This window comes from Anabrus simplex, chromosome X, assembly GCF_040414725.1.
Source record: "Anabrus simplex isolate iqAnaSimp1 chromosome X, ASM4041472v1, whole genome shotgun sequence".
Lineage (NCBI taxonomy): Eukaryota > Metazoa > Arthropoda > Insecta > Orthoptera > Tettigoniidae > Anabrus > Anabrus simplex.
The window spans coordinates 202,006,205-202,030,029 of NC_090279.1; the positions used below are offsets into that span (position 1 = coordinate 202,006,205).

Below are 23,825 nucleotides of genomic sequence, written 5' to 3' on the forward strand. Positions count from 1 at the left end.
TCTAACAGTACGACAATGCTCCCTGCCATAAAATAAGATTTAGGCAGGATGCTTTATGGACCTTAACCCCTGGACACTTTCTTCGGGATAAATTACAACATTATCTTCGCTCCAGATTCTAAGAACCCACATGACATGACACTATGAGTGCAGGAATAGACTTAGTCTTGCAAGCAGTAGCGCGTATCCATTCAGACGACCACCTAACTTGACTATAACAACATCGAGGACTGGAAGTGTTTACATTTGTTTTCCACATATTTTTTAACTACATTACCCACGTAGGGATCTTTAAACATTCATCTTCCATTACTCTTTTTATTTTAGATTTGAAAGATATCAAGAAGATTATTAGAAGTTACCAAGTTTATCAATGTACCATCCAGTTCCAAATTGGCAACATAGTCTAATACACTGCCACAGTAAACTTGTCAAGATTCTAAAAGTCTGATGCTTCCAGTCATACTATGCTGGCATTCATCACAACAGTATGCCAGAAATTTATTAGAGCGACGTCTTTACATTGTGCCATTCGATTAGCGAGGAAGAATTTTCTAGAAGATTCTGTATTTCACAGATCAGTAAAGCAACGTCTGTAAAAAAATATGGGCGCTCATTTTATTGCAAAATCAATGTGCAGTTTTAATTTGTTTGTATGAGATCTATAGTCTGTAACTTTTCTGCTACCCCACCAATGCATTACAATATCCTTCCTGCAGATGAAGCTTCCAACATTTTGAAGAAATGTATGTGCTTGTCTTCTTTGCTATACACTTACATGAGTAATTACATTACACCACTGAAGTCTTAAGGCACATGGTCTTCACACCTTCGCTCCCGTAGAGAAGTAGTCGTCGTTTAGCGCTCGTTCAGTGTAGCACACTCCGATATGCTTATGTTTTCGGAGACCTGAAGAGTTCTACAGAAAAGTTAGTTTTTCTTCCAGTAGATGACAAGAGTATCCTCTTTTCTTGACACTGTAAACTCTCCCTTTGTGTTCTTTTACACATTGGTTACAAGCCAATTTTAGCACTTCCCAAATCGAGTGAAATAACAAATGAGAGTGGTTGTGTAGTAGACAAAGCTGCAAACACGAGTACATTTTGTAGTAATAGGATGATTTCTGGAAGAAGAAAGACGTGATATATTGCTTAATAACGATTCAGATGATGATCTGATAGCTTCAGATTGTGAAAGTGAGTGTGATTATGTGCTCAGTGAAAGCACTGGTAGGGTGAATATTAATCCGGGCAGGAACAATGACCCCAAGTCTCTTTTCTAACGTCGACTGGCTTCAATATTTGATGTGTGTAAGGTGCACATAAAAACAGTGAGGAAAACGATGTTCAATCTCTTGTAATTTTTTTTTTCTCTCTAATGATTTCTTTAATATGCACTAATGCAGAACTCAGCTGTCAATTAGGTGCCTTTAAATTTGGCTCGGCCCCAGCAGTGGCTAGGAGCTCAGGTAGTGAAAAGTGTTAAAACATGAGGCAATTTGGAATCATAGGATCCAGTTATAATGTGCAAAAAATTGTGTGAAAATCTTCTTTTCAGAGGAAAAAGAAAGGGTGTATTAGCACATCTAACATCCATCCAGGTCGATAGAGATTAGATTTCTAGTTGACAAGTAAAGAAGTAAACTAATATATGGCGTCCCAACCTCAACAACCTTATTTATTACTCTCCCTAAAACTCTCATTCTATTAAGTTGTGAACCGAACAACTTCATAAACGTTCATCTCTTCCTACGTGCTACAAACGGCGCAAGTTTCAAAGCGATATTTGTTGCTCGGTTTACCAGAAGGGTTGAAAGTAGTGGAAGATGTATTTATTCTTGAATGCAAAGAATATGGTATTAATTTCATTGGCTTCTTCCGTGATAGGAATGGCTACTGTAGGTGCACTATTCCCATTAACTATTGGCAGGTGTTTGGTAACAGCAAGTGGCAACAACAGCAGAGCAACAGAACCTGTTCCTCCACACCGCAACAATAAGCTGAGTTCATGAACCTTCTTCTTCAATAACAGTGATAAAGAAGCATGCCTGTTTACTCCATGTCGAGTGGGTAATGGAAAGGAAGAAACAAGTATAAATCAAGCTATATACATAAAAAAAGATAGCACATAATAGGATTAGACAGATCAGTTTGGGAAGAGGGAGAAATACAATTTCCTTAACGTTGCACCGACACAGATAGGTCTTATGGCGGCGGCGGGATAGGAAAGGGTTAGGAGTGGGAAGAAAGCAGCCATGGCTCCAGCATTTGCCTGGTGTGAAAATGGGAACCACAGAAAACCATATTCAGGGGTGCCGACAGTGGGGTTTGAACCCACCATCTCCTGGATGCAAGCTCACAGCTGCGCGGCCCTAACCGCACGGCCAACTCGCCCAGTAAGAGGAATAAACAGAAAGGAAACAAGGACAATCTCCACATCTTCATACATTGCCGGCTTCAGATACGATGGCTATTTTTTTTTTAAGGTCTGACTGGTTGCCAAATTAATACCACAGCGAGAATCAGGCGAAGTGTTGGACAATGTCTCTAGCATACCCATCGACCGCTTCATGTCGCACTTGCCGGTTCTGAGTGAACACGTAAACATACCTGGAACAACAGAGTCTCCTGCCAAGTGTGAAGTGCATGCTGTCATTAGATATCTTCATATTGGGGGGTGCAATGCAGCCGAAATTCATTGACCAATGAGTAATGTGTATAGTGAAACTTTCTTGAGCGACAGCAAAGTGCGGCAGTGGTGCAGGAACTATGAAGCAGGACATAAAGATGTTCATGATGCAGATGGTTAGGAAAGAAAGCGAGTGTCAACTGATGATCTTGTTCAGTGAGGGGATCACACAATTTGAGAAAATAGTCGGTTCACAATTTCTGTCTTCAGTGATTTGTTTCTCAAAATTTCAAGGTCAGCTATGTATACCATCATGAGTGAGAGACTTTAGAACTGCAAATTCTTTGCGATTTGGGTTTCCTAGATGCTGTCCGACCATCACAAAACACAGCAAGTGAGCACCGCCTTAACGTTTCTCCAGCACCACCGTGCTGAATGAGAATATTTTTTGAACAAAATTGTCACAGGGGACGTGACATGGGTCCATTTTGAAAATGAAGAAACAAAAGAGCAATCCAAACAGTGAAGGCATTCTGATTCCCCAAGTAAACCAAAGAAGTGCAAGAGAACCTTCTCCACCAGAAAGTGTATGGCTACTGCGTTCTAGGACTGAAAAGGAGTTTTGGTTGGTGGAATTCAAGGAATGTGGTACAACCATCACTGCAGCCTCCTTCAACATCTATGAAGGGCAATACAGAACAAGTGAAAAGGAATGTTGTCATCGGGCATTGTCCTCCTTCATGACAGTGCTCGACCGCACACTGCAGCTGCAACATATATGCGCCTGCAGCGTTTTCGATGGGAAGTGATTGATCACCCAACGTACAGGCTGATTTTCATCTCTTCGCTCAAATGAAACACTGGCTAGGAGGATAGCTGCTTAGCACAGACAACAAGCTGCAGACCAACGCAGAGAAGTGGCTGCAAGCACAGGCGGCTGCCTTCTATGACGAGGGTAGTGGAAAGTTGGTAACCTGCTATGACAAATGTCTATGTCGGAGCGGCGACTTCATAGCGAAGTAGCTGGTTGATTAGCTAAATGTTGCAAATAAAACATTTTGGATTTTCACTGTGGTTTTAATTTTGCGACTGACTGGACCTTGGAAGAAAAAAAACAAAAAAAAACACCTCATAGACAGCTTCTCTCCTGAACAATCCCAATTCTTCTCTGCCCCACTTGGTGCGTGCTGCAATATTTGAGGGTCATCACGGAACTTCTGCTGGTTATAGCCTGTTGTGTCTGCATCCATTTAGATTCCTGGTTAACAGCCGTACGATCACACGAGCGTACAAGGAAATGTGACAACAACACATTCTGTGGAACTCGGGAAGTGATGGGGACCTGGAGCGCTTGCACTGCTGCTCGTTAACGAGGATAGTGCACAAGTTTTAATACTTCATGGTATGGATTATTCAATGAGGTCCCTTGGTACCAAATTCAGGTACATCTTCTTGCTGAACACTATGAAAGCACTCACCACGCACTCCACTTAGAGTGAAATAGTTCCTAGATGTTCCGGACAGGCAGCATGAAAATGAGTAAGGTAAGAATCAGGTGACGCTAGCAAGAACAGAACATACTCTGAATGTGATGGACAACTGTGACTTCTTTTAAAATAATGGGAACACTGTCACAGTATAGCGGCAGCACTATCTATTACAGCCCATACATCCTAAAGCGAAACAAAGCAATGCATGAGACATGGGATTAATGCAGCACTGAAATTGCGAAGCTAGTTGTAATTAACCTGCAGAAAATAGAGGGAGAAAAAAAAGAAGTCACATTAAATTATGGACATGTCATTAATTTCTATTATAAAAGATTCTGACTGATACTGAAAATGAGCAACCAGAGAAAATCACATTCGTGGCTGCCTACGGTGGGGCTTGAATCCACTATCTCCCGAATTCATGCTGACAGCTTCATGACCCAAACTGCACAGATTGTCGTTCGGTGGGGGGATTAAATAGCAGTGGCGGCTATATCATAATGGACCCTGAGATTGATGTACGTGTATAAATAGTGGCACATTATGTAGCGAATGTCTTCACAACAGTCACAAGTAAATAGATCTAGTTCTTACTCTGTTGAGTTTTAAATGAATGTACAAATTAAAGCCTACCTGATGGTGTATCAGACAATAATGGAAGCATACTCTTTAAAACAATCATCTCAACACAATTACATAAAAGTCATAGAATCATGAAATACAGTGTTCTTCATACCACTCCCTATCCAGGGGAGAAAAAAATTAGAAAAAAGTAGTATAAAGAAAGGAATTGGGATAGGAACATAGGACAAACGTAATGATAGGACAGTGTGGGGAGAGCAAGCAACAGACAGAAGAGACGAGGACAGTACTGCCAACTTCACATTGACGTAGATAGGTTCTCCCACCAGTTCCAGTTCGTCTACGCCCATTCCTGGCGTGCTCGTTTCTGCTTCCCACCTTCATCAGAAGGGCAGACATCGACGCTAAATGAGAGAGACATCTCGTCTGATCTTCAATATTGATGAAGGGGAATAAAGCCAGTTTTTTTTTTACAATTGGCTTTATGTCACACCGACACAAGCAGGCCTTATGGCGATGATGGGATAAGAAAGGGTTGAGAATGGGAAGGAAGTGGCCATGGCCTTAATTAAGGTACAGCCCCAGCATCTGCCTGGTGTGAAAATGGGAAACCATGGAAAACCATCTTCAGGGCTGCCGCCAGTGGGTTCGAACCCACTATCTCCTGGATGCAAGCTCACAGCTGTGCAACCCTAACCGCACAGTCAACTCGCCCAGTAAAAAGTATTTTTTTTTAAAGCCAGGTAAACACACAAAAAGGACTATTATTAAATTCTTTTGCCGGGCTGAATGGTGTTGCTATTCTTTTTACCTTTTTTCCAAGTTCACATTCCAGATGTTGTTCCTTTTAAAATTCAAATTGAGGAAATGACCATGGAAGTGAACGTTACTAAAGAACAATGTAAATTGTTGGACAGAAAACTATCTCTTCCAAACTAAATGCGATACAGGAACTGGAACAAAACAATGAGTTGCTTGGAATGCAAATTAAAGAGTTAAAAGAAAATGTATTGTTGGTCCAAACACAGCATTGGGCAAGTTTGGATGATACCAATATAGTTGATTTGTTATTGGACATTATAAATTTTCCAGTTAACTCATTCCTGGTTGCCACTGTTTCACCCCAGTGTGCTAATTAGGGCTCATCAGTTGGTAAATAGCACATCTACCAAGACACTGGCTAGTGCACTAGTGGAAAATTTATAATGTCTAATAAAGGACCAATTATATTGGTAATATAAATTTACACATTCAGAACAAATATTTCAGGTTCCCTATGGGAATCCTATACCAAGTCTGGATGATTTAGAAAAATACAGCCAGGACTCTTTGGTGAGCCTGAAGGCTATAGTGCATATAGTGGAGGCCACTGCATAGGCTACTTGGAGCCACCGGGAGTGCCAATGCACTATGAGAGACTTTGTCTCAAAAATTGATGCCTGCCTGGCCTTCAGATGACACAGATGTTGATTCCCATAGGGAACCTCCACGGTATGTATGGTAGGTGTACTATTTACAAACTGATGAGTCCAACTTAACACACTGGCAACCAGAAATGAGTTAGCTGTAAAATGTATAATGTCCAATAACAGACCAACTATACTTGTATTATAAATTTACTCATTTGGGACAAATATTCCATGTTTCCTATGGGAATCAACATCTATATCATGAACCTGTCAACGTGACTCAGAAGACCAGTGCTTTCTATCATCCTGACCACTAGGACGGCTATCACGTGTGGAAATCTTTATAGTTTTCTCTGGCTTTATTCGGCTTTCTATTTAACTTACACTTCGTTTGCCTCTTCTCTTTTCCTGCCTTTCTTCTTATTCTCCACTTTACACATTTAGAGAGAAGGTCTGTCAATGACTGTCATTGCCCACCGTCCTGACCAAGTTGTGAACAATAAACGAGCACATTGTGGGCCGAGATGCCAAGGTGATCCTAGTCTCTTCCTACAGTTGCTCCCTCTTCCTATACCTATCTCTCGCTGCGATGTGCTCACATCCCTGTTCCTATATTTTTATATACGAGTTAATTTGTCGCTTGTTTGTTCCTTTCTATCACCTCAATGTCAGAAAAAGTAATATTATTTACTTCTTACATACTTCTCTCTATAAAATGTTTCAGGTGATGTGTTACAACAAAAATTCCACTATATAAAATAACAGATATTGTCAAATAATACAAATTCAAAGCTTTCATTCAAAACCACTTTCAAGCACAGACCAAAACAAGGTCAATCGAACTTCAATAAATACTATCACAGAAAAATCCTGGACCTTGACCATTCCCTTCACGTCAGTGTAAGCTCAGAAGACAGATGAGATTGAATTTATGATCACTGATCCTAAATCCATATTTCTTGCATTTATAATAAGTCTACACAGTTGAATAATGACTATATTTACAAGCAAATACTGACTTAAAACTATTTGGGAAAATATTATGTTCCCAGACAAATGTCTTTCCGAGTTTAATGTATGCTTTGTGGATTTGATGGCTCAAAACATTATCTTGCACTTCTTCTATTAGAGGAGGAACTCGTGAGACAAATGCTATAGAGGCTACTGTACAATGAGACCAGCCTTCTCAGACATTTCTCTGTATGAACACTATAATTCATTTTACCAAAAGAAAAAAAAAAAAAAAAAATGATATATAACCGTCAGACATTTCACATATTTTTAAGTCACCTTTCTGATAAAAATTACATTGCTGTACAAATTGCTATTCCAATTGAAAAAAAACCTCTCTGCATTCAATTGGCAATATTTGTATCATTTCATAACCTTGAAGAGAAGGGGGAAAAAAAATGTTCATCAGATCTGTGAAGTTAATTCTCCTACGAGGGCCTTTTTTCGAGACAATGTTAACCTGTTACTTGTCCCAAGTAAGCGTAGCGCTCACCTGAAGGACACATCACGGACAGTGGTTGTTTGGAACCAATTGCTCCAGGCAATATCTACCAGTGTGTGTTTGTCAGTCTACATCATGGAAAGGGAAGACTGGGGTAACCAAATACATCGTAATTACATTATTACTCTGTAATGAGCTACCGGAGACCACAGGTCCCTTATATCAACACACTCAGAAGGTATTCCTGAACAACCTCTGTTTGTCGATGGAGTTTGACATCACTCTGTATAATCTCTTATTAGGTCATTTGTAGCTAGAATCACAACTATATTCGTGTCTACCTATACTGGTTTCAAAAATGAACATCCTAAATCTAAATGACTGTTAAATATACAGATATTTGAAAATAAAGAAAAGCACAACAATCCCCCTCCCCACAACCAACAGAGATTTTTTTAACAATTGGTTTTACGTTGCACTGACACAGATAGGTCTTACGGTGACGAGGGGACAGGAAAGAGCTAGGAATGGGCAGGATGCGGCCGTGGCCTTAAGTAAGGTACAGCCCCCAGCATTTGCTTGGTGTGAAAATGGGAAACCACGGAAAACCATCTTCAGGACTGCCGACAGTGGGGTTCGAACCCGCTATCTCCTGGATACTGGCCGCAATTAAGCGACTGCAGCTATCGAGCTTGGTCAACAGAGAATTAATGGATGCACGTTAGTAATGCATTCAATTACTTAAGTTGTGTCATCAGGAGCTATTTTCATCATCCCATTCAATGATCTCCCATCACATCAACTTTAACAAAGTCAAAAACTCCATTATGAAGTAATGTCCTTCATAATACTATCCATCAATCTTCATGATCTGATTTTGAAGCTGATGGCAATTTATATTGTTCTCTGTTGCCCTGGAATTTCTCATGCCCATATCCATGAAGGCCACATAAGTTAGGCATCTATTTAGCTTCTGTCATTATTGTCCTACAGGAAGACACAATGCAGGAACTTCAGAACAATAACAGTTCACAGTTTAACCCACAATTATGTTTCTACTTTGCCTAACCAAGCATAGGGGCTACTAAACTTTTGTCAACCTTATCAGAGTAAACATATCTCATATAAGACAGAGCCAATGCTATCCAAGCAGGTTCCATTGTACTGGTATCTTTGTCCATATTAAACAATTTGAAACAAAATATCTAACGTTATAAACGGTACTTAACACACATTGTGCCTATTGATATGTATACGCAGAAATGTGCCAACGAGAGCTCAACAGACAAAGATAATTATATTATAGACACAGAGTAAGGCACTAAGTTCGTATCCTCATTTCATTAAAATACTTTGTCTGTAGTGTATATACTTTATATCTCACCTGCTTCTGAGATTATTCTGACCATTGACATGTGTTTGTATGGCAGCGTTTCTTCAAAAAATGTTATATAAAAAAATACATCTGACATCTTAGAATAAGAATACAATTCTAGTAACATGTCGCACAGGGCGGAGTCAATGAGAGGAGAGCATCACCGCCTACCACAAGCTACATCAATTGAGCACCGACCAGCTTCACAGCTCCTCGAAAAATGCGACACGGGCCTTGGTGGAACCTGATTTCACCTGGAGCAAAAAAAGAATGCATGATCAAATGTTTATTGAGTTCCTCAGTCTCCGAGTATCTAAAAACAGGAATAAAAGTTGCAAATTTTACTGTCAGACAGCACAATAATATACGAAGACAGTGGTTCCCAAAGCATGCACCGTAGGACCCCGAGGGGCCTCAGCTAGCTCACCGGTGCGGCATGAAAAAGTACAAAACTTTAATTTTTTTTTTATTTCAATGCAGTGTAATAGGACGCAACATGTAACAGTCCTGGGGCAGCCCAATATCTCAAATAGCAACCGACTTTGTTAAAGTCTCATCTACATGAAATTCTGCAATAATTATAAATTTTCCTGAATTGTTTTAGAAGCTCACTGAACTTTCTCAGTACGTTATATCTTTAGATATATAGCTGTCAATTTTACACAAACATGAAATTAATTCATTAAATCAATTAAATGATGTTCTGATTAAGCATGATGCTAAGGCAGTTAATTTTTAAAGGTATTTCTTGCTGTATTGTAAAACAATAATATTGAACAATAATCATTGATGTGTGTAAGGAGGGCATAATAGGCACTTCATATAGGCAATAGTGTGAAGAAATATTATAAACATGATTGTTGTTTATTGAACTTTGGTTCTACATCGATAACAGATGAATATTTATTTCCAAGTAGTAAAGATCACTGAACTTTATTTCCATTTATACTTGTTCTTTGTATGAAGCTGGGTTTTGGCAGTTACTGTGGTTAAGAGTATGTACCGCGTTAAAACCAATGTAGAGAAAAAATGAGGATGGTTATGTTCAGTTTGATTCCAAGATTTTGAGAACATGAGCAGGGAAAACCAGGCTCACCCATCTCACAAATGATGATTAGTTGAATTTGTTCAGTGGTGCAACTGTTCAATATATGCTTGTTACATTTTTTGTGTGCTAAATACATGTTTCATTTACTTTTATCTGTTGTACCAAATCACACTAGCACGGTGATCCCAAGCAAAGTGGGCATACAATTATTTACTGGTTTGGGAACCAATGTTCTACGAGATCCAAAATAACAAAAAGAATCACTGGAACAGTGATTCAGGTTAAAGCATGGGACACAATACAAGTAGGGCAACTTGAAAATGAACTCATTTATTCAGAATTCTTGCTGCAGTATCACTAGCTATCAGAAACAAAGAATACTACTTTATATCAATTCTGGTACTGTGAAGAAAAGCAACATGTAAGGAATTTAACACAACAAAAAATTATCATCAAAGACAGGAATCTGGAAGAAGAATAGGAAAACACATCAGGATAATCACAATGACACAGAGAGAGAGAACAACAGAAAGGAAAGACAAGGACAAACATGAAAACTCAAAGGGAAAAGAATAAACTCCACATTAGTACACGTCATTGAAAAAGACGCACTACTTTGCAAATTTTTCACATGCAGCGGCAACTCATCCTAGGAAAGTGAATGTTCTTACCTTGCGCAGCGTGGAGTACTTGTTCTCTCCCAGCCGCACCTGTTCTTCGTGCAGCTGATCCAGCTCTGTCTGTTTCTCTCCCACCTTGAGTACCTCAATCTCCGAGCGCAGCTCTCTCAGCTGCTCCTGGAGGTGTTTGCTCTTTTCCAGGTACTCCACTCTGTAAGTTAGGTTAGGTTATCTTTTGCATAACAATATTTAATAACCGAGCTGCATGCATCCAAACATGGCCACATTACTAGAATTACTTACATAAAAATAAAATAACAATTATTAGATTTTATCCTAAGGCAATGGAAGGAATCGGCTGTAGCCTATGAATAAGAACTGTCCTGGCATTTGCCTCGAATTGAAAATGGGGAACTACAGAAAACCATTCTCAGGACAGCAGTGTTTGACCCACTCGTCTCCCAAATGTAGATCTTGCCTCCATAGCCTGCTAGACTGCCAAAACATCATACATTTTACACAAATTATCTATAAGTAAAAATGCATTTGAAACACACAAAACTAAGATAGAACAAGGTCATTAATCCTGCATATCTTTATGGATAGGGAATGCTAATTTTGAGGGGGGGGGGGGGAACACAAAATCATAAGTAATATTCTAGGATTAAAAAAAATAAAAATAAAAACAGGTGATCAATAGAGACTCAAGAAAGAAACAGGAAATCAAACAATAGAGACTTTCAAAGGGATAACTGAACACTCAGATTAAAATTTTATGGACATGTCAAAAGAATGAACCCTGACAGACTCGGAAAATAAGCAGTCAAATTCTACGAACTGAATTTGTGAATATCATCATCCTCTCCTCCTTTCCCCTTATCCAGTTCCTGCCGGGTCGGGGCATTTATAGTATTTTTCCACCTTCCTCTGTCCTTTTCTATCATTTTGTCCCGCTCCAGGTTTCTTCATCTTTCACTCCTCTTTATTGAATTGATCCACCTTGTTCTATCTCCCATTTGCTCTCTCACCCTCAAACTTCATCTCCGCCATCTGCTTTGGTATTCGTTCCTCCTCCATCCTCTTTACATGTCCAGACCATCTTAGTTTACTCTGATCAATTCTCTCTTTTAGGTTTTCCATTCCAACCTCCTTTCTCACATCTTCATTTCTCAATCTGTCTTTTCTTCTTGTTTTATGATCGCACAGGATCACTTTAGTCAGTCCCTCATTCAGGTCTCTTTGAAGGTTTTTTTCGGGATTTGCGGTCCTCCCAGTACTTCTTCAGACGCTCTGATCTTTGTGCCCTTTCCTCGGTTGAAAATTTGCACGTTGCTGGTTTGTTTCGTATAAGGGTAAAGCGGAGGTTTGTATTCTTGAGTTTTGTATTCAATTTTATCTTATTTGTGGTGACTTCTGTTGTAAGGCCTTTTTCTTCAGATCCTCTCTTACTTCTCTGATCCATTTACATCCTGTTGTGGTATTTTTTGAGATGAGATTGTGTTGTACTAGTTGTTTCATAAGTCTCGATCCTGCATCCTCATGATATGTCCAAAGAATCCCGGTCTCCTCTTACGCATGGTATCTGTAATGGGTTCTAGCTCTTTGTACACGACTTTGTTAAGTATTATCTGCCACTGTCCATCTTTCTGGTATTTTTTGTTGATGCAGGTTCTTCCAATCCTCCTTTCAATTTTCTGAAGTCTGTCAGTCTTTGATTGTTTATTCAAGTGAAAAAGTGTTTCTGCTGCATATCATACTTCTTAGGTATTTCATTTCAATGGCTCGAATTCTGCTCTCCCCTCGAATTGTCAATGCCCAGGTCTCAGCTGCATACGACAATATGAGTGCATAATACATTGGTGAATAGATGAACTTTTTTTTTCTTCTTTGTCACTTTGCTTTATGCTGCACTGACACAGATAAGCCTTGTGGGGGAGGTTAGGAGTGAGAAGGAAGCAACTTTGGCCTTAATTGAATCAGTGAAACAAAAAACTGGCCTAACTTCCTGATGCCTGGCGTCCTTTTAAAAGGACACCGTTCAAATATGGATCATTTATTTATATTTGCATTTAAATAATTATATAAATTAGCAAAAGTTTGTGTTTCCAATTTTTGGAAATTCATTGACCTTGGTGTGGTATGTTTCTCACTTCACTATCTCCCACCAAGGCACTGTTAGGGAAGTAAACACTTTTATGAGATTTGACCAAAAGAAAAATGGTCTGGGCCTCAGGAGGTTAAATTGGCAAGAACCACACACAAAGACATCTGAAACAGGGAGATTTTTAGACTACAATTCACAAATGACATGATGACCACACAAAAAGAAAAAACTGGAGAAAATGGCTGGAACAACTCGGACAGGAGAGAAAAAAGAAGCTCGCAGCAACAGAATGAAAGAAACATGGCAAACAAAAGTGCCTTGCATAGCACTGAATGCACTTATTTGTAATAATAATGGTATGGCTTCAGCTACTGTGTGCAAGCATTTTGAACTAATGACAGACTACTCGCAAGTCAATTTCAATGTTCCATTTTAGTCCACCAGGTGACAGAGAAACTGGAACTGTACTTGGCAACCTGCTACAGAATCTTAATTCTTTAACGTAAACTAATAATGTGTCACCAGAAACCCCTAAAAGGCTGACATCACATAATTAAAGAGTGGCAAATGGGATTTATTTTTCTCACTCTTTAACCCTTACATGCATGATCTGTTATTTTAGATTTTAAACAATACTTTTCAAAAAGGCTTATAACAAGGTAAAATTGACTTTTAAAATTTTGTTTTAGTACTTTAAAGAGCAAACAGATTTTTTTTGCAACGTAACATATTTGCTACATCGAGATTTTTTCTGAGGACGCAGAGCACAGTTTTCTGAGAAACGTTAAGAATTTCACCTTATTTTCTTCACACGGCATAAGCCCACAAGTCTATACATTCAAAAACAATTATTTGCTGAGGAGACAGAAGAGACGCCAACTGATGGAGCAAATGTTACTGGTGATAATGCCAATCTGTTGGAAGATTATTCCCATTCCAAAATTTCTGTTGATGAATTACAGGGACTAGGTGAACTAGACGGGGAAGTAAATGCAATAAACCAACCAGCGTGGTACTGGAAGAGGTCGGACAAAACATTGGAACATTCAAACATTCACACAGAGCCCAGAAATGTTAGGACTCTTGCTCGCAATATAATACGAACCCATTTACCTCAAATGTGAAGATAAGCTGTTGAAGCATGCACTCCACCTGATGTGTGGAAACTGTTTTTTTTGCGATGATATGGTAAGTGACAAAAGCAAATTTACAACCGTATGGATAGAGAAAAATCAAAGTAATTACTCGCAGAAAAGAGATGCTGTGAACACAACGACTGCAGAAATTAAAGCTGTCTTTGGTCTTTTGTACATATCAAGAATTCTTAAAGCTTCTCACCTTACTTTGGAAGAGCTTTGGGCATCAGAAGCCATTGGTGTGGAAATTTGGCTCTCAGTATTTCAAGTTCTTACTGTGAGATCTTACATTTGATGATATAAATAGCAGAGAGGAATGAAAATTGCTTGACAATCTTGCGCCAATCCAAGAAGTGTTCAAGAAATTTGTGGAAAACTGCAAGTATAATTATATAATTAGTTACGGCACTCATTGTTACAGTAACCAATGACTGTGTTGTATTGGTGTTATAATTATACCTTGCTACTTTTTAAAATATGTATGGCCACTCAGCCTACGTGATTAGAATTGAGGAGCTATCTGATGGTGAGATAGTGGCCCCGGTCTAGAAAGCCAAGAATTTTTTTTTTTTGCTAGTGGCTTCACGTCGCACCGACACAGGTAGGTCGTATGGCAATGATGGGATAGGAAAGGCCTAGGAGTTGGAAGGAAGCAGCTGTGGCCTTAATTAAGGTACAGTCCCAGCATTTGCCTGGTGTGAAAATGGGAAACCACGGAAAACCATCTTCAGGGCAGCCGACAGTGGGATTCGAACCCACTATCTCCCGGATGCAAGTTCACAACCTTGCGCCCCTAACCGCACAGCCAATTCGCCCGGTAAACCTCTTCTTATTACATGTAACTAATCTCATTATTAGACCCGTATTGAACTATGCTATGATATACTAACAATTTGTTGGTTATTTTGATCCACCTTTTCAATACAAATTACAGTTTGTGTTGCTAAGTTGTAATGTTACAACACTAATTTACCGGGACATGTTTCGCTTTTATTCACAAGCATCATCAGCCTATACAATTGCCTCAAGGTTTGTCATTTTTGGTTTGTTGTTACAAATTTCATTACATTGAATGTAAATCTAATTTCAGTGATAACAATATTTAAAACAAGAATAATATACACATTAAAAATTATGACAATATGTTCTGCGATGTTAAAATGGTTTAACTCTTAATTCTAAAACACATTGACGTCCAAAACACAGTTTTTAATTTGGCTAAAAATTGTTTGCAATGTTAAAATAAAATTGATTCAACTATAATTTGGCATTAAAATTTGAGTCATAAATATAAATATTGGATGTTAATATATAGGAGCCATAGTTTCTGAAGTGCGTTGGTTTCTAGAATACAGTAACATTTCAGTATTGCAAATTATAGTTAAGAATTGTGCTCTCTAAATAATGTTATTTAAAAAACTGTAGTTTTGCATTATGCGTGATTAGTCATGATGATAATCTAGAATTGAAGTCTTGAGTTCGTTGGAAAATGGCTTCTAGATTTGATGAGGCTTGCTGCTGCAATTTGGCAATTTGATCAGAGGAAGTATTGACATATTTAATTCTTGTTTGTAGCGACCAGACTCTCCGTTGGAAGTTGAATGTTTTGATGTAAGTTATGGTTAAAAGGGGCTTCAATCCAAATTTTGAGTACTGGTATCTGATTATGTTACTTTCGATTTATGGAATGGAAGAAGCATCTCGAACAAATGGAAATGAACTTAAGTAATATTGTGTGTGTGTGTTGTGCTTATAATGTGAGTGTTGATGTTGCATTATCACTTACCCCTTTGTCTGCTGCTACAGAATCTTGTGGGCCTTATTGCGTTACTGTGACTATTGTCTGTTGTGGCTCTACTCCTTGTGTTGTACGTATGAAAGAGCTGTTGTAAAGGGCGGGTAGGGGGTTGAGGGGAAGAGATGTTGGGCGGGAGAGCACAATTCTTAACTATAATTTGCAATACTGAAATGTTACTGTATTCTAGAAACCAACACACTTTAGAAACTATGGCTCCTATATATTAACATCCAATATTTATATTTATATTTATGACTCAAATTTTAATGCCAAATTATAGTTGAATCAATTTTATTTTAACATTGCAAACAATTTTTAGCCAAATTAAAAACTGTGTTTTGGACGTCAATGTGTTTTAGAATTAAGAGTTAAACCATTTTAACATCGCAGAACATATTGTCATAATTTTTAATGTGTATATTATTCTTGTTTTAAATATTGTTATCACTGAAATTAGATTTACATTCAATGTAATGAAATTTGTAACAACAAACCAAAAATGACAAACCTTGAGGCAATTGTATAGGCTGATGATGCTTGTGAATAAAAGCGAAACATGTCCCGGTAAATTAGTGTTGTAACATTACAACTTAGCAACACAAACTGTAATTTGTATTGAAAAGGTGGATCAAAATAACCAACAAATTGTTAGTATATCAAACCTCTTCTTTACTTCAAACACTGGTTAGTCGATAAAATACTCTCTAATGAATCACTTAATGTCAAGACACTGTGTAGTTCATCATCCTTTATATATTTATCCATGTTTACACTTTTGGTGGTAAACAAACAAACGAACATACAAACAAGCAAGATGACAAGCAAGTTACACGAAGTGGCAGAGTGCAGGGCTACCAAGCGCAAAACTTGCAATGTGTCGAAAGAAAGCTTTTATAAAACTCCACTGATATCGATATTGAATGTTATTAATATTTCCAGAGAGTAAAAGCTTCAATCTTTCAGGAGGTTTCACTTACGCTGCCATCATTCAGCAGGGATTGAAAATACATACAGGCAAAAGAAAAACATGGCCAATAGATCGGCTATCTGGCACTGCAAGAGGTAACAGCCAGTAAACTACCAGGAGGCTGAGAAAGCGTACACCTACCTTTCCTTCTCTATCTCCAGAGAGAGCTGCTCCATGTCCCCATCAGTGATGAGGTCATACGACGTAAGGTCAGCCGGCAGAGGTTCCGAGTCTAGCTGCAGAGAGCGCAGGTCTGCTTGAAGCTCGGAAGGAAGAACTTGACCTGACGGATACAAGTTTGGAACAGGCTGAAACAAACAAACCAACAAAAGTCAAACAGACATCTTACCATCTCAACTCGTAAACCAAAAAGTTTACAATACTTAAAACACTTAACAGAGGAGTAGGAAGTAAGACAATCAAAACAAAACATATACAGCAAAACTTTGTTATATTCTCCTGTTTAGAAAATTCCCAAGAAGATACTTCTAATTTCTAACCTGCATACATTGGTGTTATAAGGAAGTTAAAATAAAGAGAAATCCCATACATTTCATGAGAATTTATTAAACAAATAATACTTCACGTTTCATAGTTAAGAGCTACTTTAGTGGAATGCTGAATCATCCTCCTCCTATCCAGCTCCTGCCGGGTTAGGGCATTTATGGCACTTCTCCACCTTCCTCTCTTCTTCCACCATTCCTCCCCAATCATTTTGTATAGTACATTTTGTATATCATCTCTTTACACTTCTTTATTCCAGACAAGGTTTCTTACACTCTGGTAGAATGCATTGTCCTGTTCCACTCTTTTGCTAGTCGCCATGTCCAACCTTGTATCCTGCATTAATTCACTCCCTAGGTATTTGAAACTGTCAACAATATCAAGGCTTTGACCACCAATCTTCACATTCTCATTCCCTTGTCTTTCTCCTCTTGATATCACTACAGTCTTGCTTTTCTCTGTGGTAATTTTCATACCATACTTTTCAATTTTCTTGTTCAGTATATCAAAACATCAAGGTGTTCTTGTACTTCTTTGCTGGATTCCCCAGACCACAAATTGTCAATAACTTCAGCTCTCTATACCCATATACACAAGAACCTCGTCTATCCGGATGTGCGTTGAAATCATACACCAAGAACGTGAAACCAATCTTGTCCACTTCCGTCACTACTCTATCAAGTGTGCTCCAGGAATGTTCCGTCCCTGCATTGTCTTTTTTGTTCTTGTCCTTTGTGGGTGCATGTGCATTGACCGGATCTTCAGTTTAACTGCATCAAAAATAATAAAAAATTATTTTCACTTGTATAGTATTTCTTTTACAGCATCGACTCTTCTTGAATGTATTTCCGCCAAGGATAGTTAAGGATAGGAATTGGAAGTAATTCAGCCATGGTCTATCAAAGGTACCGTCCTGGCGTTCGCCTGGAATTGAGAATGGGAAACCGTGGAAAACCATTCCCAGGACGGCCGAGTTGGGATTCGAACCCATGCTCTTCTGAATGCCACGCACTATTAATTCACTGATGGTGAATTCGAAAATGAAACTGGCGCTCCATCAGCAGAAACAGTGACACATGGAGAGGCAACAATGCAGCTGGACAAACTGATGGCTTATTTAAAATTCTGACTGAAACCACATCAGCAGAACTGTTGTTAGTAAAATGTCTTCGTGATCGTGCTGCGCGCAAACACTATACAAATGTGAAACAGAAAAGGCTCGCACATTATTTTAGCGCATAAAACAGAGTTGTAAATGTAAGAAAAGTTTTACAACTTATGTTAATAGATTATATAATATGTACTGTATTTGCTTTTTAGCTTTTTTGGATTACCCAGATTTTTGATAATCCGGATCAGTTCAGGTCCCACTTAATCCGGATAAACAAGGTTCTTGTATGCTTCTTTTGTCTCCTTTACAATTTTCTACATAATCATTAGAAATAAAAGAGGTGACAGCACATTCCCCTGTCGTAGTCCAGTTTCATTTCTGCACTTCCAATTAGAGTGGAATGCTGAATAATGTCCGTAATACGAACGAACACATATATATCGCTTTAAGGCCAATTATGAAGAAAATTGATAAGACATTTTTTTAAACATTAAAGGCATCTAAATAAACTAATTGTAAATGAATGAAGAGAGGCAAAACAGATAGTCAGTTACAACTGAAATGTGTCCGTTAAAAGTTTTAGTTACAGCCAGAGAACTCGGCATCACGGGTTCAAAGGTAGCCGGAGCTGGCAACAAGTATTTTAAATTTCAATGGATTAGGCTTTGGAGGAAAACTAGCATTGTCGAAAGGCTGATGAATTTATACTGCTTTGCACCAGGGGCATGGGCAATGTGCATTTAACTCTGGTCTATTTTGAAATACCATTTAAAAAAACACTGTAAACAGGAAGGGGGAATCCAGCATAGTGACAAGCAGTGAAAAGTAACTGTATACCGTCATGCTGTGTATAACTAGAGGGGGACAAAAATTACTGTATTATGTAACATTTAAAAGAAAAAACATTCCAAAAGCACCCGTGAAAAGCCTACTGGTGACAGCCAGCCTGAAAGGTTGAATGGACAACCTCATGAGTGACAGATCACCAATGAAAGACCAAAAAATGAAAAGAAGGAACCCAGAACATGAAAAAAAATCAGACTTGTATTGGATCCCTACCGTTAACAAAAATTTAGTCGTGAGCCATTAGGATAAAATTAGAATCTGTCATACCGTTATATTGGTATAGGCATTCCTAGACAGAAATTCTAGGAGTTTCTCTTTGGCCTGTTTCTCAGCCAGCCTGGCTCGTAACAGCTCGTCCTTGAGCCTGTCTGCCTCCGCTGCTCGTCGCTCGGATTCCTCGACTAACCTCGCAGTCAGTAACTCTGCCTCGTGAGTCTTGCGTTCCAAGTGCACCTTCTCTTCTTCAGTCTGTAAATCAATTCAAATGATATGTTATCAATTCTAATTACAAACATGCAATAGGAGAAAGGCAATACCACATTTATCCCTGTAATCATGATGGTCTCACAACAAACGAGTCTACAATCAATTGGCAGCTAGCATCGGCTGTCATAATGAAACACAGGGTATCGTAAGTTAAAACTGGAAAGCAAGCACAGTAGCAATCACTGGTTTAACAAAGCATTACCAACATTTTATTGCTATTATTATAGTAAAACCTGCTGTGTAACTTCAGTATTTTGACTTATTTTTTATCCACTGCAAAAACACTCTTCATCAACTCAACCTACTACAGCAAGCTTTCTAACAATGTTAACTACTAAGTGTATTCTGTGCACATTAAAAAGGACAAATTGTGATTAGAGTTTTCATGCAATGATGTTTAAAATCACGACTACTCTGCCCTTCACTTCTCATCATCGGTAATTACTACTACTACTACTACTACTACAAAAAAAACCCCCACACGCATGCACGCGCACACACACAAAATAAATACTGCATACTGTCAACCCCCTCTGAACATATGCTATTGAAATAATTGTTATCCTTTGCAGAAACTGTATAACGTGGTCAACAAGACCTAGCCAGCAGCCGTTAATCTTTGTTTACTACTGTTACTGCATCTGATATTAAGATTTTAAATATTACTAAGACAATATTTTTTTTTTGCTAGGGGCTTTACGTCGCACCGACACAGATAGGTCTTATGGCGATGATGGGATAAGAAACGCCCAGGAGTTGGAAGGAAGCGGCCGTGGCCTTAATTAAGGTACAGCCCCAGCATTTGCCTGGTGTGAAAATGGAAAACCACGGAAAACTATCTTCAGGGCTGCCAATAGTGGGATTCAAACCTACTATCTCCTTGATGCAAGCTCACAGCCGCGCGCCTCTACACGCACGGCCAACTCGCCCGGTAAGACAATTTTTAACAAACTAATTTACTCCTTTAATGAAACAATATTATTTTTCCACCTTTCAATATTTTAGAGCATATTATTCTATTCAATCAATATTCTAAAGGCTAATGCCTTGTCGATGCAACTACTCTTTTTTTTCACTGGCTGTTCGTTTCAGTTCCATGTAATTGTCACAACGTAACTTCTTCTTGATGTCGTCCAAATACTTCATCCTACGTCTTCCTCTCCCTATTCTATTATTCTATTAAACAAATAAGTTTGTTGTTCAAAAGGCAATACGGAACAATAAACTAAATTTATCAACTGCAAAGACAATTTTTGTTGAAAATGAAACGTGTTCATTTAACAGGGATATTTCTCCTCCAAATTTTAAAGGCAAAATTTTGGTAGTGTTCATTAAGAGAATAAACATGGTAGTAAAAATGGCCAACATATACATTATGTCATATAGAAAGATAAGACCATGAATTGTAAAAGAAAGAAAGAAAGAAAGAAAGAAAGAAAGAAAGAAAGAAAGAAAGAAAGAAAGAAAGAAAGAACTAGAATCAGAAAATCTACGCGAACAAAATGAAATCAGAAAGATCACTCACATACAGGGTTTCGAGGCAGGAGAAAGAAAACTCACCAACATACACGGTCAATGAAATGAAAACACACTCACTTTTTGGATATGAAGGAATACTGGGCAAAAAGAAAGGCTAGAAAAAATTGACTCTATGTGGTTCTAAGTTACCTATTCTTGAAGTAGAAGAAGAAGTAGAAATAAGAGTAAAACAGAAAGTGAAAATTAATAATAATAATAATACTGGTTTTACGTCCCATTAAATACTTTTTCGGTTTTCGGAGATGCTGAGGTGCCAGAATTTAGTCTTGCAGGAGTTCTTTTACCAACATGAGGCTGACGTATTTGAGCACCTTCAAATACCACTGGGCTGAGCCAGGATCAAACCTGTCAAGTTGGGGTCAGAAGACCAGCGCCTCCACCGTCTGAACCACTCAGCCCAGCAAAATTCAAAATTAACATTCATGTAGCTTAAATGGCATCAAATAAAAATGCCTACAAATGATAGCCAAGACCACACAATTATTATTATTTTTCACCTCTCAGTTCCTCACTAGGGCACCATTTTCCTAATAAGCCTGATTTTGAAAGTCGGTTACATCTTGTCCGACAACAGAATCACAGCTGAAAAGGGGGATGGTCACTACTAACCTTAAGAGCTCCCAGCCGTAACCTCGTGATCTCCTGCTCAGCTTCAGCGGCCTTCTGGCTCAGCAACATGGCTTCTTCTTCCGCTACTCGTGACTTTTCTGCTAGCAGGTCTGCAGTCTCCTCTGAGCGGCGCTATGCGAAAAAGAGGGATGATCGTTGTAAAAATTGTCTTTGAGCAACTCAAAGCAAACTTGACTGTTGATGTGATCATAACCAGAGGACCTGCAGTTTTATATGGAATGCAAACCAAAGGGACGTAAATAGTTGTTTAAAAAATCCCATGTGCAACAGGCACAATTGAACATATAAATTTTGAGATGTGCAGTGACTGCAACTCAGTTTATGTTGGTCAGACAAGACAAAACTTTAAAATCAGGATGAAAGAACATATCAGATCATGGAAATTACATAAGCCCACAGAAATGCAGTTTTCCAAACACCTCATAACAAAGAAACATTTCTTCTATGCATTTACAGTAGACTCAAAAGAATGTAGTTTACATTCATTGACTTTATATTTACCTTATAGTCTACTAATGGAGAAGAGATCTTCCACATTTTATACGGACTGACAGTGAAGTTCTTGAGTTTGCATGGGTTGTTTCACAATGCAATGAAATCTCAGGAACTTTTGAGTGAAAGAACTGGGAACAATCACTGAAAGATTCATTTAGCAAAATTGCAGGTTAATGGGACGATTAGTTCATGAGGAAGGAGTGTATACTTTGGGGTGTTTTGTCGTCCAGTACTTGTTCGCGCACACCATGTCCTTCCATTCCTCATATCATGCATCCACTCTCGCTTTGCTCAGTTCAGTCTGGTGTAGTGCTGTTATCGTCTGATTTATTGAAACTTAAATTACTTCTCTTTCATTCAAACTGCATCGTGCCATGCTTCTGCACCATGTAATATAGTATTTCAAAGTGACAGCGAGTCAAGTAATTACGAGTTGTAAGAAGTTTCAAGGCATTGAAAAAATTATAAAAATCCTCACCCAGATGAACCTATACACTAGAGGTTTTCTTATTTGTTCTGACTGACGAATTGTGGATAATGATAATCACAGAAACAGATATGCAAACCAGTGTTTATCTAATCCGGAATGTAAACGAAAAAGGCTTCCTTTGCACCATGCATTATTATGGCTCAAGTAAAAACAGCCCTCGCTGAAAATGAACAGGTCAAAAAGGAGTATTTTTGAAACTCTGCTATTCAGTAAAACAATGCTGTTTGTGCACTTCTTACCTTATTTCAAGATTTCTGCATTTTCGTGATAATGAAACTGCAAAAGCACGTGATAAGCTAAGAAACATAAGAAGTGCTGCGGAATACCTAAATAGGCAATTTCAGTCCATTATACTAAGTCTGGTGTGCAGAAATCCCGGGCACCAGGTCCCAGCGGCGACTGTGTTTTTGCTACTGGCACCTAGTTTCGGCCCCCATGAAGAAGTCTTATTTTAGTTTTTTTCATAATTTTTTCTTCTACTATACATCAATATGCAACAAAAGCCCCATGGCATATGGCGCGATGTCTCTGAACAAGCTTTAACCACACCATGATCTCCTCGAAAATAAATAACTGTGAGACCAGAGATATTTCTCTGCATATGACCATTGATGGTATATCCAAGAACGAGAGTCTTTGCACTACCGATAGTGGAAAGTCCACGTGTATAACGCAGTTGGTCCTTATCTGTTACAGCAGCAGAGCTCTTGGTGGAAGAATTGAGGACGAATTACTTATAGTCACATACAGTCGAAAGTACAATTAAAATGTGGTACTGTGTCTACATCTTACTGGTTGTATGCGTTCTTTGTTATTATTCAAGTTTTAATAAAGGCAGGGCTTTGGCCTGTAAATCATAAATCATGTATTTTTGAGGGCAATTGAAATTGTGTTAGCTTTCAAACATGAGACACAATAAAAAACCAGAGCGTGATGACTGATCAAACCCAGCTAATTTCACACAATTCTTCACACCTCCTAACAATATATACTGAGGTCAACGCTAAATAGCACAACTTTATAGGTATCAGGTTGGTGGGATGCTTGTGCCCAAACTTTTGGGTTGGTTCCTCAATTCAGAGAATTGTGTTGTTGTGTAATTTTGCTTTACATC

General features: G+C 38.5%; 1 protein-coding gene across 1 annotated transcript in view; it reads right to left on the reverse strand.

Annotated features, from left to right (window-relative positions):
* Window positions 1-5,985: 5,985 nt before the first annotated feature.
* Mer (ezrin/radixin/moesin family protein merlin) overlaps window positions 5,986-23,825 on the reverse strand; it is a 36,507-nt gene continuing 18,667 nt past the window's right edge. The window contains exons 8-12 of the mRNA XM_067158670.2: window positions 21,706-21,837; window positions 19,339-19,539; window positions 16,752-16,918; window positions 10,657-10,816; window positions 5,986-9,191 (exon numbers count right to left, since the gene is read on the reverse strand). Of these exons, the coding sequence (XP_067014771.1) occupies window positions 9,141-9,191; window positions 10,657-10,816; window positions 16,752-16,918; window positions 19,339-19,539; window positions 21,706-21,837 (711 nt within the window). The 3' untranslated portion in view covers window positions 5,986-9,140. The remainder of the gene's footprint in view (window positions 9,192-10,656; window positions 10,817-16,751; window positions 16,919-19,338; window positions 19,540-21,705; window positions 21,838-23,825) is intronic.